Source organism: Scophthalmus maximus, chromosome 22, assembly GCF_022379125.1.
Source record: "Scophthalmus maximus strain ysfricsl-2021 chromosome 22, ASM2237912v1, whole genome shotgun sequence".
NCBI classification, from domain to species: Eukaryota; Metazoa; Chordata; class Actinopteri; order Pleuronectiformes; family Scophthalmidae; genus Scophthalmus; species Scophthalmus maximus.
The window spans coordinates 3,285,307-3,299,792 of NC_061536.1; the positions used below are offsets into that span (position 1 = coordinate 3,285,307).

General features: G+C 46.8%; 1 protein-coding gene across 1 annotated transcript; it reads left to right on the plus strand.

The window, feature by feature from the left end:
* The first annotated feature begins 9,998 nt into the window (after window positions 1-9,998).
* Window positions 9,999-13,526, plus strand: tril (TLR4 interactor with leucine-rich repeats). The gene has a single exon (XM_035620329.2). The coding sequence runs from the start codon at window positions 10,233-10,235 to the stop codon at window positions 12,735-12,737; it is 2,505 nt and encodes an 834-aa protein (XP_035476222.2). The 5' UTR covers window positions 9,999-10,232; the 3' UTR covers window positions 12,738-13,526.
* Window positions 13,527-14,486: the final 960 nt, after the last annotated feature.

Consider the following 14,486-nt stretch of genomic DNA (forward strand, 5'->3'; position numbering starts at 1 on the left):
TAAGTGGGTGTTGGGGTAGAGGAGAGAGTGACATAGAGATAAGTCTGTGAGTCACGCTGGCCACGCTGGATGTTTATGCCCAGAAATGCTGCAGAAGAAGGGAACATTTTGGCCGGACAGCGATAAGCTGGTCCACTGATGCCTGTGGAAGAATCCAGGGGGCAGATTTGATAAGCTGCCCCGGGAGCTTGGAGGGCCACTGATTTCTATATCTTGCTTGAGTGCAGTTCAACTAGGCAGATGAATGCCAACACAGGGGTTTGAAACCAAGTCTTATGACAACAATTCTGCCTACTTCTGAAGCTTTTAATTATCAATCAATTATCAAACGATCTGCCAATTATGTTGATGATTAGCAATTAAGGCTACGAAAGGTCGGAAAGGTCCCAACTTCCCGGAGCCCAAGGTTACATCTTTAAAAGTCCAATTGTGTCTTTTGGTCCAGAACACAAAGATATTCTGCTTAAAGTGCTAGAAAACTGGAAAATACTCACATCGGAGACGCCGGAATCAAATAATTCTTCTTTTGCTTAACCATGTCTTAAACACGTGCATATCAATAAATTGCAGAGGAATTTTTCTGTCAATCATTCTGTACACTAATCCACAAATCTGAAACCGTTTGCTGATGTGTGTCAATTTGCAAACTCAGTAGAATATATAAAGGATTAAAGGACTTGTAATGTAGCCCATTGTGTATTCTGCATAATTTCCTCTAATGTAAAAATCCACACATCCTTTTAAGTTCATCACAACTTTTATGAACTATGGCCTCACCCTCAAACACACGCACACACACCAAAAAAAACAAAAAGAGTAACAGTTTGGTTTACACTCGCCTGGGTTAGTATAGGGATGGCGATTTGTGCCCACAGGCCATCATGTGACTTGTGAATGGCACCGTGATGCTGTTTTCCATCACCGCTCATGCATGAACTGATCCTGTCTGGTCTGAGGGGTGCTAAGGCCAAGTATTGATTTACAGTGTGATTTTTGACAAAAATAAACCGGACACTCAAGCACCACAACAAAAAGTGAAGTGAAAGACCGACAGCACTGAACAGCTCATGATTATTTAACAAACCGATAGTGCGATGGGCTGCAAACCATGGTCTGCTCAATGGTTTCCTAACTCCTCGGTTGACTGTGAGGTTTATCAATGTTATAAAAGAGGAAGAAAACACCTCCATTACATGTTTTCAGCATCCAAAGTGATGCCTTCAAATGTCTTGTTTTGTTTTTCTTTGGATCTACTTCCAAGGTCTACTGTGCATGGAAAACACTGTACTCGCCGTGTACACACCTCGCAGGAGATATAATGTGTAGAGTGAAATACACAGGAAAACACAGACATTAGTGTAACTTCACACTCGACAACTTTGGTCTGTCTCCCATCACATCGGACCGGGAGACCCGCAAGGCTTCACGTCGTCACTGCGATCTCTGGAGGTCATTTGAACGCACCGAACGAAGGGGAGAATGATAGTTCGCCATGTCAGCACGGCGACCAGTGCTGATTGGCCAAATTAAAACAGTCAGTTAGGAATCCGGAACAAAACTCCAGGGGCAGAGAGAAAAAGACACCCGCAGGTGTCCACAGCCCCTTCTCTGCTCCTGTTGCTAAAACTTGTCGGCAGAATGAGACAAAATGTCCCGATGTAAACCGTGTGGCCGTGGAGATCGCGCACCCCTTCGACAAAAGCCCAAACAGCGCACCGACACTGTTTCCGCGGAGGCTCACTCTCTCTCACACCCACACACACACAGACACACACACACACACACACACACACACACACACACACTTAACTCGGCACCAAACGACAGGAGGAAGTCCATTAACTATTCTGTCGAAAGGGCCGGTATCTCACCACGGCGAGTCAGCGGCCGGCGAGGAACACGACACGAGCGCTGTCAGCTCCGCCGCTTCATTCTAACAGGAAGTTTGGGCGGCATCAGCGAGAAAAAAAGAAGGAAAAAAAAAACAAGACACAAACTCACGCGTGCTACAAGTGTTCATGAAAAGAAACGCTTACGGTTCTGCGGGGGGAAACGCTACAGCATCCTATCCGGCTGGAGGAGACGCGACCGCGGCGGCTGGGCTTCGGGGTTCAGCTCCTCGCCTCAGTGACCGAGAGCGGCTGGGCTGTGGGGGGGCGTGGTTTGCCCCGGTGGGTGGGAGTTACTGGCGCCGTTCACAGCCAGTCACAATCGAAGATGTGGAAAATGGGGGCGGGGAAAGACGGAGGGGCGGACCCTATTTTTTGAAAACGGAACATAGAGTGACGTTGACTAAAGTGTCAAAAAAAAGAGAAGAAAAGATCAAGGTGATAGCTCTTACAGAGACGTAAAGTCACGTGAAAACACATTTAAAGTGGTGCTGATTTAATCATACATCGTGGTATGTGCTGTTAGATTTCTAAAATCGAATTACAGCCAGCAAAAACTACAAGGCTGCTTACACTCACACCATGTGTAAAGGCCATGGCTTGCTATCAGGGAACAAATTGTGCTGTTTCCAAGGTAAGGGAGAAACAAACATCATCAATACTACTCATATAAAAAAAAAGTTGTACTTTCAAAAAAGTTGGGGGAATGCAACTACCTTGTTTTTAAACCTTTATACAGATTTTATAATCAACTTTTAATTTTTTTTAGATGAGTGTAAAAAGACCACATTACAATTTCCTATTGTCGTAGTGATGACCTTGAATTGCTTTCGTTTTGTTCGAAACAACACTCAAAAACTTAAACACATGCAGTTTATGATCATCAAGGACAAAGACAAGTGGGTAATTTGAAACTGTAATATTTTCTATTTTTGCATGGAAGACACTAAAAAAGATTAATTGATTATCAAAACAGTACCTTACTATTTCAGATGAAATGACTGTTGAACCAATCTATTGTTTCAACTCTGAAAAAAAATCCTGTAATACATGTATTGTAAGAAGCCTTTTGATCATAAGCCAGTAGGTGTGGAGACAGTAAGTCTCAATAATAATCGGTTTGTTCTCATTGCTTCATGACTTCAGGTCCGATGACAGATTGTCTAGTGATGTTCTTCGGAAATCCCGGTTGCAAAAGATGGCTTTACCCACAAGCACTAGCTGTTTTCTGAAACGATGAGTAAGTGAGAGGAGTTGTGTGATTGCATCCAGGCGTGATGAGCATGTGGGGGAGTTTTGAGCATGTGTTTGTGTGTTTCTACTTAATGTCCGACTTGTTCTGCCTAAGTTATGCTCCTTAGTTCTTTTTCGGAGAAAGCCCTGCTCCGTCATGCCACGTCGATTGTCCTTGTAACCCCCTACCTGCTTTGGATTTGTTGATCCAACAAAGCAAATTTCCCCCTTTGCATGGGCATGAGGATCGTCACTTCCTGCCTGGGCTTATTTCTATGGCAACTGAGGAAAAGGACAACACAAAAGGGGGGGGGGGGGGGGGGGGGGGGGCATCTTTGGAAAGGTAGAGTCAGAGCTGGGTGTGTCCAGAAACCTGCAACTAACAAACCATGGCAGTATGCCTGTAGGAAGGAATGTAGGTCTGCTGTCAGGAGTGACGGGGAAAAACTGAATGTGGATCGCTGACATGCGGTATATGCGGTTTGATGCTGGATGTAGAACAGACAGGAAGAAAAGATAGTTCAGATCAGTGTTTGTATCAGAGATCGTTTCACTGTCCAACCTAGGTGGATTCGCTGTACTTACCTATGTAGTGCGCAAGGGAACACGCCCTTGCTGTGAGGTGGCAATACTGGAGATACACCAGACGTACACTGATGATGACTGTCAAGTATTATCTGTTATAGTAATTGCACAATTTAAATCTTATTTTAGAAAAGGAAGGAGAAGATACATGGAGACAGTCATAAACAAGACCATGTAATCAAAGTTTAAGTCTGTGTTTGACAGTAAAATTATTTATATCCCCTATCAAAATTCTATCACTCAGTGTGCACTCTGACACACACACACACACACACACACACACACACACATAAAACACACACACACACACACACACACACACTGTGTGAGCAGATTGTGTAGACAGTGTCATCTCTTGGTTAGATGTGGTTACTGCACACTGAGCAGCTTGTATTCATGCTGGGAATGTAAATACATTGAAAGAAAATTGTGTCAGCCAGGTGATGTGGACTTTTTGTTCAACAAAAAGGCAAAAAATTGCCTACAATTTATTTATATCCTTTTTTTTTTTTTTACACCGCGTCATAAAGTCCATAATTACTCAGGCATGGGCACTGCACAATTTGACTGTAAGTGTAAGGAGGGATTAATCAAGGGTGACAACACCCTAATAATAATGGACCTCTGAGTCTTAAGTGCCCTTGAGCAAGACACTGACGCAGTCTTTGTTCTTGAACGGAACCTGACCTCTGACCCTGGCCTGGATTATCCTACTAGGGGTCGCTAAGGGCAAAATTGATCCATTGGCCCCTCCTTCTGCCACTGTCCATGTATTATGTATGTATTAGTTAGTGTTCAGTAATATGTGGGGATTTGATTAAGCTCAATTTTGTTTTAAGAAATTCCTCCTGAAAACACAAAATATGCTGAAATAACAATAGCCTTTTAATTCGTAGCTCAGGTCCACTTATCACAGGCTTGGCTTTTCTATTTCTGTATGGACCCAAATGGTGGACCAGCTGACAGACTTACTGACATTGCCCACCATTCAGCCATTTGCAATTTATTAAATAGCCACAAACTAATTGCGACACAATCAACCTGGAGTCATCAGGGGTCCAGGTACAGTTGCCTGCTTTGGTAATCTAGGGTCACCACTCTGAAGAAAGGGGCAACAAAAAAAAAAAGTAAGTGACTGGAAATATATGCTGTAATGTTCCGTGTCTGCAGAGGGCGACATTGCACAGAAGCAAAGCAGTGTGGATGGGGACTGAGCTGACAGCTGCAGATCAGATGTCCCAGCTCTCTAATTTACTCACTCACTGACTTTGTTCTAATGACTCTTAAAGGCCCACGTTCTTTGTGCTCTCGTTTGAGACTCGGTGCGCACTGTTAGACTGAACGGTTCTGATCCACAGATCATGTGTTTATGTGCATTTTTGTGCTCGCTTTCATGTTTTTTGTTTGTTTGAGTGCGCTCATGCAGCCTATCACAGGGTGTTCGTGTTCCCCGAGTATGAGTGTTATCTTCTGTGCAGCCCAGTGATCTTGAGATCTTAAGGCATTACATTCTCAAAGTGTCATTATGTGATTGAGGCTGATTACGTGCACGCAGACAGTTTCAATAAGACTTCGTAGATGAAAGGGTCGCACACACACACGCACACACACACACACACACACACACACACACACACACTACCGTCCTTATTCCTCTATCTCTCCCTCCAGTCTCTCCCCCCTTTAAACAGGGCAATAGCATAGTCTCTAATTTTTTCCAGATGTCAAGTACCTCCCTTCCTCTTTTCCTCGCTCTGTTCCCTCCACTCTTGACTCTCAGAGGGTCCACTGAAACCCCCAAAACTTCTGCACTCCCCCCTCCCCCTTTCCTCTCTCGCCCTCTTCCCTATGCAAGCCCCACGCCCCCACCTCCCAACTTGTTCGACATATCGGTCTCAAAGATGTGAGCGTGACCCCTGCAGGTCAGGCACGAGAAGCTGCAGCATTCCCAAAGCAGAAAGGAATGTTTTGGAAATGCATTTTCCACATTGCGTGAGTGGCCTGTGTTGTTGTGATCAGCCATTTGGTCCATACCCAGAGTGCCAGCTGTTTATCGCATGCTCTTTCACTCAGATTTTTGTTCTGTTGCGATCTTTTGAGCAGAGTGATCATTTGTAGAGAGCGGTCTTTCAGTTTCTGCAAATGGCCTTTTTTCTCCCTCCCGAGATGGGAACCAGCTGCGGGAGTGGAGCAGGGGAGCACAGGGAATGTGGACTGTTGCAGGCGTGGGGCCCAGGTGTTCTCCGCGCTCGTGTTCTCTCGTTCGTACACATGTAGGTGCGACTAAAATGGGGCCGCACGTTCTGAATAACATACAGCGATGGAGAGCGTCTTCAATCTGCGCTCACAGCGGCACGTCTGTACGCAGCTGCACACACGTGCTGCACAGAGGGGACAGAGTCTCTTTCACCATCTCCCTCTAAGTGTATAAACACACTCACTCATCCACTCACAAACACACAGGCATGCACACACTATTAATGTCTGAAAGCGTGGACTAGATCCATGATTCCGGGCTCGAGCTGAAGCACTTAATGATCCCAGCAGCTGTTGCTCGTGTAAACTACCCCCCAGCCCCAACACACACACACACACACACACACACACACACACACACACACACCTCCCACCTCCTCATTCCCTCTTTCCTTCCTTTTACTTTGCCCTCCCGCCTTTATCCTTGCACACTGTTTCATTTAAAGACAAAAAGAATACATCAAGTAATAGTGCACACTCAGACTGTACTTGCACACATGATCATAAACATGCATAACCACATATACTGTGTGCACAAACGGACCCAAACAAAATGTCATACACACAGGGAGAATCTGTTGGAACTACTTCCAGTTGATAAGGGCACTGTTTGAGGGCTACTCTGCACCAATCTGCTGTTCATCTTTGTTCATTACAGCCCATCATTTGCACTGGTTACCATGATAAGCCCCAGACACACGGCAGCTTCACGCAGTGTTACATTACCAGGATGTGTCCCAATGCGGATTGTCTGTGCGATGCACATTGGGGCCCGCAGGGAATTGTGAGCCGCGGAGATCCCTGCAACTCTGAGGTACAATGGGATGCACATGTTTCCCCGAGCACAACTTCCTGCAAGTCTGTGACTGTGTGTGAGGCTCATTAGTCCCAAACACCGCGAGTCCTGTTGCGTTTGTCTTTATTGGTACATATTTTGTCTTTTTATGCAAGTGCACGTGATTAATGTCACCCCCTGTGTCCTATGTGATTTTTTTGTCCTGTGTGTAATTGTGTACACATGTGTATGTGCTAAACCTGTGTAAATGATCTGTCTTGGTGTGTTTTATTGCAGCATTTTAATCTTGCTGTATAATTTTAAATATATCTATTTCACTGAAGATCTGAATTAAATGAAATTGAACTGTCATTTTGTAAATTCACTTACTGAGAGTGTGTTGAGAAGATCAACCACACTTCTATGTATGTCTGTACTGTTAATATTAAGCTTCCACAAGCTGCCTGTTAGCCTAACTTAGCTCAAATGCTGCAGACACAGAGGGAAACAGCTCGCCCGGCTCCGTGCAGAGGGAATAAGTCAACCAACAAGCACCTTCAAAGCTCACTACTTAGCATGTTGTATCTTGTTTGTTTAACCTGTTCAAAAATACTAAAGTAAAAAAAAAACACAACAAAACAACGGTGTCTATTCCTCGCCTCGGTTGGTCAGGTTGCCAGAAAACCGTGTATAATATTTCTTATTGATACTTGTGAAGAGGCAAGCTGTTTCAAAGACTGCAGGAGAAATGTAACACGCCAGGAAGACCTACATACTGTATGTTGCAGCATCAGCTCAAACACACACACACACACACATACACACCTGCACTGACCTGGATTTTTCATACAGACATACTTTTGAGAACACACACACACACACACACACATTTGCCAGTCCCAAGAAACAGGCACACTCTGGTGCAGGCAGATATATAAGCCTTTCTTTCTGTCTCTCTCTCTCTCCCCTGATGGAGTTAGGTTTCCCACATACACACATGCTCTCTCTCTCTCTCTCTCTCTCTCTCTCTCTCTCTCTGCTGAGAGACTGAAATGTCATATGGCCAGTTGATTGAACAGTGAGGGGCCCACCGAGAGCAGAGAGGGGTGATGAAAAGATGGGGCTTGTGAAACTCAGTCTACAGCCCCATCCTCTATGCCACAGGTATAGAGGATGGGTCCACATTGCTAACCTATGTGTCCTTTTGAATCTGGGTCAAGTCCAGAACCCCCCCCCCCCCTCACAACAGTCTCTGTCTACCTCAGGGCAACACTGCACTCACCTCATTCGCTCGTCTGATCTCTCACTCTCCTCAGACTGTTTTATGTTGTCTCACACGTGGTTCCATATTTCACCCCATATCTCCATTTCATTTCCACACTGGACTCGGGGAATGACTCATTCACCCTCGTCCCCCTCCAAAATGTTGCCGCATCAAAGTTCATCTGCAGTTATTTCTGATGCTCCGAGCGAAAGCCACCCTATGCTGATGAAATCCTTTGTGTGTTCCCCGGGGGGGGGGGGGGGGGGGGGGGCTTTCAGAAATACTGTCAGACGGGAAATGACCTCCCAGAGAGAAGGGGGGCTTCCCCAAGGGTTGTGTTTCTCTCTGTCTTTCTTTTTCTCATACGCAGACACTCGCTCACACGGAACTATAATGCCTGACTATGATGTCTACCAGCAGATATGCATGTGAATGAGGCCACATGGGGGGGGGGGGGGGGCTTTTTGCCCTGTGCAGGGAAGGGCATGTGAGTAACACCAGTCGTGCATTAGCTCGTCTCTGGTAACCATTGTATCACTTAAATCTCAAAGGGTGGTTGAAGTGGCGCATGTGTTTGTGTTCGGGCATGTGTCCGCATGCGTGGAACTTTGTGTGTGTGTGTTTGGGTGAATTATGACTGCATATTCTTTCCATAGTTGACAAATCTCTATTTATAGACATTGACATCACAATGTCGCAATTCAGTGTTTGTGACCAGTTAGAAAATTGAACAGAGAAGTTAAAGTAGTGAATAGATAGTGGAACTGATCATAAGCACAAAGTGATTAATTAACTTTTAATGGACGTAGATTTCTTCCCCAAGTAGTATTGCAAACATGACCAAAGCAACTACACTGACGATTCGATTGCACGGGGGAAAAAACGATTCCAGCAATATCCATTCAAATTTAAAAATATTATGGGCGATGAAGGCTAGTAATGTTGGGAACCACTGATTCAGGCTGTGTCAAAAGGGTGATACTACCTCATGCGCTTTTAATGTGCAGATGTATTGGCAGTAACTTTCGACGCTTTTTAGACCGGACTGTAACGGGAACATTCGTGTACGCTGCACAGAACCATTCTTCAGTCCATTCTGCACAACAACCAAAAAATCCACCCACCCCTGCATTTACCTCTTTCCCCTCGTTTTATGTTGGAGATCTTTAACTCACATATTGGCACCTCTCCTTGTCAGTGTTAACGCACACACACACACACTTGACGACCCGAATTTCCACTTCTGCAAATGTGAACCATCTGTGCTCCTTATGGCAACACGGGCGAGTTGATGAGAAAATGGTTGATTACAGTTGAGCTGCATAATGATGGCGTTCCTACTGTACATACTGGAGTGCATGCTGGGCTGTTGATGTGTGTGTGATGATCAACTTAACTTACTCTGTGTCTGCACTGGGCAGACTGGATGTCTGAACTATACTTTATCCAACATTATAGATGATCAAAACCAATCACAATATGAGTGTTTTGTTAATCTTGCTGTATGCATGACAGGTTCGCTCTGTTCTGTTTGCATGCCTCCTGCCAGGCAACCCAAGACTTTGGGGGTTCTCTTGGGATTCCGTGGGAAGGAAATCTTCCCGTCTGCTTTGTCCATAAACCAGGGATCTGATCCAGATCTCAGACCCCTGGTGGCTGTGGGGGCGCGCAGAAAACTCGGTCAAAGGGTTGCTCTCTCTCTCGCTCTCTCCCTCTGTCACTGCAGACTGTGTGTGTGTGTGTGTGTGTGTGTGCGCGCGCGCGTGTGCTTGATTACTTGCGCGCACGCGCAAAACTCTGGAGCTCGTGCATCAAGACTTGTGCACATCTGCTTTTGGCAGGGTCGCAGGGTTGGGGAGGAGGGACTTCACTCTGCGCGCGCGCGCGTGTGTGTATGAGAGAGAGAGAGAGAGAGAGAGAGAGAGGGAGAGAGAGAGAGAGAGAGAGAGAGGGAGAGAGAGAGAGAGAGAGAGAGAGAGGGAGAGAGAGAGAGAGAGAGAGCGCACGCTCTGCGCCTGAACCCTACTTTTTTTAGCTGAACTGTAATTCGCTGCAGATGACCACTGTGGGGGATGGACTCTTTACTGGGGAGGGTCGCCTTCCCTCAGACACCATCAGAACCGCACCGTACAACTTAGTTTGCTCTATACATGATGCTGCTCAGTGATGGGGCCGCGGGCTTGATCCATACGTCATTTGTATCTCCACTTTCCAGACCAACAAGTGGATCATGGGCTCCGGCGAACGCGCCCGCGCTGTGGGAATGGACACCGGCCATTCCCTTGCGGTGATCTGCTTTCTTCTGCTGTCGCTCAATGGCTCCGTCTCTTCCCCGGCGGCGACGGGCTCCTGCCCCGACCGCTGCGACTGCCAGCAGCCGCGGCACCTCGTGTGCGCCAACCGCGGGCTGCGCACTGTGCCAACACGCGCCGCGCGGGTGCCCGAGGAGGTGCTGATCTTCAGCCTCGGGGGCAACTTCATCGCCAACATCTCCGCCGTCGACTTCGCACGGTACAGTGACCTCGTCAGGTTAAATTTACAGTACAATCAAATACAAAGCATTCACCCCAAGGCATTTGAGAGACTCTCCAAGCTAGAGGAGCTGTATTTGGGACATAACCTCTTATCGAGTGTACCTGCCGGCACTTTACAGCCCCTGAAGAGATTAACTATTCTCTATGGAAATAACAATGACATAAAAGAAATAACGCCGGGGCTCTTTGCCAACTTGGACAATCTCGCTAAATTGCGCCTGGATGGCAACTCGCTGGAAGTTCTGCAGGACTCTGTTTTCAAAAGTTTGACCAGTCTGCATTATCTCCACCTGGAATCCAACAAACTGCAGCACATTCACAGAAACGCGTTCTCCAAACTCGCCAGCCTGCGCTTTCTAAACCTGTCCCACAACAAGCAGTCGGCCGTGCGCAATGTCCTCACTTTTTCTCAGCTCAGAGCTTTGACGACATTGCTGCTGTCTGAAAATGAAATCCAATACATCGGCAACCACGTGTTCCAAAACCTGAAGAGGCTGTCCAAGCTGTCCCTGAGCAACAACAGGATCGCGCGTCTGGACGGCGGGGCTCTGAAGGGGCTGTCGAGTCTCAGGGAGCTTCTGATTGACGGCAACGCACTGGAGGAAATCCCCGCTGGTCTCCTCGACCCTCTGGAGCGCGTCGAGGAGCTCGACTTCAGCCGCAACCGGATTTCCAACGTGAACTCTTTGGCTTTCGCTCAACTTCAACATCTCAAGGTGCTGAAGCTGAAGAACAACCTCCTCACCAGTCTGTCCGGGGACATTTTCGCCCTCAACAACGTGCTTTACGACCTGGATCTCCATGGCAACAACTGGACGTGCGACTGCCGCCTGGAGGAGCTGAAGAGGTGGATGACGGCTGCACATTCTCAGGGCAAATTGCTGACTGTCTTTGTGCAATGCCATCTCCCTGCGACCCTGAGGGGGACATATCTGGACTACGTGAACAGCTCTCAGCTGCAGCCGCGCGGAAACTGGACCCACCTGTGCAGGAGCCGAGCTGGGCCCGAGGAGAGCCGCGGAGGGGGCGTGCTGGTAAAGGTGGAGGGGGAAGAGGTAACAGATGCAGCGAAGCAGGAGGGCAGAGGTGGAGATGGCCAGGTGAAAGGGACAGAAGGTGTAGATATAAGACAGGAAAACAGGGATGAGGCGATGGTGAAGGAAGAGGCTGAAAAACGGAAAAGAGAGGGACAGGAAGAGGTGGGAATTCAGGGAGACCAGGGGGGTCTGGAGGTGTCAGAACCCTCTTCCCCGTTGCAAAGAAAGAAACCAAAGGAGTCACTCGGTCCAAGGTCGCGACCTGCCACTGAGACGGCTGGGAAACGGGCCAAAGCGAGACGAAGGTCAAATGTCATTTCCGCAACGGGTCCACCAGCCATCTCCACGCCGGGTCACGGAAACACCACTGATTTCAACACGGTGCTCAACACCACTTCTCAGTCCGGGGAGAAGTTTGACCTTCTGAGGTCAGATCAGAAGGAGCCTCTGCCTGTCATCACGGATCCGTGTGTGTTCAACCGCCATTTCATCACCAATGTTTCAGTGGATCAAGTGACATCCAGCACTGTCACCGTCTACTGGACCACGAGGGATCATCACCCCTACACACCAGGACCGGGGCCGGGCCCGGAAGAAGTCCACTATCGGGTCCTGTTTGACCGGTTTGGCGCCCCCGACCGTTTCCCCCGGTACGTTTACGCCCACGGCACAGCAAAGTCCGTAACCCTTCGAGAACTCAGCGCGGATCTGACCTACATTGTCTGCGTGGAAGGAGTCGTCAGTGGATCGGTCTGTCAAGTGGCCCCCCGTGACCACTGCGCAGGACTGGTCACTCTCCCCGAGGTTTTCGCTCGTGGGGGCACGCTGACCTCTGACCTCCAGCTGGTGACGGTGGCCACGCTGGCCGGGAACGCCGTGCTGCTGCTCGTCATCGGCGGCGTCTGGTTGGGGCGGAGCGTGAGGAGGAGGTTGCAGAGGAGGAAGTCGGCCGTGCATGTGCGCCACATGTACTCCACCAGGCGACCGTTTCGTCCCGCCACGGCGTCGGCCTCCGTGTCCACCGACTTCACCAGCTTCCAGAGCAGCCGTCCGGCACGACTTGCACCGCTCGAGGAGGGGGATCTCATTGAGTTCCCCTGCGACCGCTTTCTGGACAACACTGGGGCTCGCAGGGACAGTGACATGCAGAGATTCTCAGACTAGATTCAAAATATTTTTTTTTAAAACTCTGTATTTTGACACTGTACAACATAGCAATATGTGAATTGTTCTGTGCTGCAATTTTTATCCTAGCCTTTGGAATACAGAAAAAGCAGTCGTCTCCGTTGACTCAGTGCAGTGTCACACTTAAACCTTGGTGTGCTTGTGGCTCAAAGAACCAACCAATTTGAGCAATCCCACCATTTTGAGTTTGGGTTTTCATTCGAAGCGCAAGATCAATGTTAAAGTGAGCACAGAACTGCTGAGCTCATCAGGGCCTTTTCCAGACACCAGAGGAAGTCCAAATCCCTCTGACTTCCTCTTCCTGCCTTGTGCCTTTCCTTCTTCCATTTCCTCGCACCTGCGACTGTTTCTGTCATTTGTTCGGAGTGTACGTGCGTGTATGCGTGAATGATGGACCACTGATTTCAACTATGGTGCTAATTTTGAGTTCATAGACATCATATTGTCTAATATTTCCACAGTATGTAATGATGATGGCTGCTGGTTGGCAGGAAAAAAAACAACACTTGTTTTGTATCTATCATGTTTTGTACTTTTACATGGATCTTTGTATTATTTTGCATTACACAAAGAAGTAAAATCCCCAACAATGTGATTGATTTGTCATTTGAGTGTATATGGATTATTCACTCCTGTGTTTCAAATATCTTTTACGTAATCCACTGATTACAAGGGGATTATATTTCTAAAAATAGTCGTAATGTATAGAGTACTATAATGTAATGCATTCATAAACAAGGATTATTTGCCTTACCCTCTTGAACTCCAGGTCGTGTTTAGCTCCATTTACTTTTGATGATATAAAGTCACTGTATGCCTCAGCCAAGCAGGAAAACAGTTTGCATGGTGCTAATACTGGATATAATAGCTTTAACATAATTTATATCTTGTAGTTTTAAAATACGGAGCAATTCATGAGAAGTCTTGTTTATATTCCTCTGCAGTTGATGTGTCGTATATTAGAAGGAAACCTAACAGTGTGTGGGGGATACACTGAAGAAATAATGATACTATAGTAGTGTGTGTGTGTGTGTGTGTGTGTGTGTGTGTGTGTGTGTGTGTGTGTGTGTGTGTGTGTGTGTGTGTCATGATGAGATCTGACAATATTTAAGCAGTTCCTTTTGTTTGAGTAGACAGGGTGGAGTGCCTCCCACACTCTCTTCAAATCACAATCACAATAGCGCACGTACACACCATAGACTGTATATAAACAGGTACACACACACAAACACACACGCACACACACACACACACACACACACTTACATTCATATACTCAGATAGTCAAAATCTCATAAAGCATTTTCAGCTTCCAAGATAATATTCTAAGCCACACTTTTTTACAAAAAGAAAAAAAAGATATATTCTTATACGTCTCTGACACTCTCCTTTACTCATGATAAATAGTCTAAAAAACTTAAATGGGGAACAGACCAATTTCAGATCCCTCTCTGTGTGTTATATTGAGAAAATAATAGTACTGGCCAAACATCAAACAGGATGTGATCTACTTTGCTGACCACTCCAGTTGTCATGGTCCTACCACCACCTAATAAAACCAGTCACTAGATGGCAGACTAGACCGTACTGTATAAACAGAATAACACAATAAGTCTGTGAACGATGTTATTCATCGTTCACAGACTGGTTCACTGTGTTAAAACATTTTCTGAGGGATTTTAAATCATGAAGATTTTTAAAAGACCACAAAAAAAACAAACTACCGGA

Coding starts and splice junctions, on each gene's coding strand:
- tril (XM_035620329.2), top strand. CDS start 10,233: ATGGGCTCCGGCGAACGCGCCCGCGCTGTGGGAATGGACACCGGCCAT.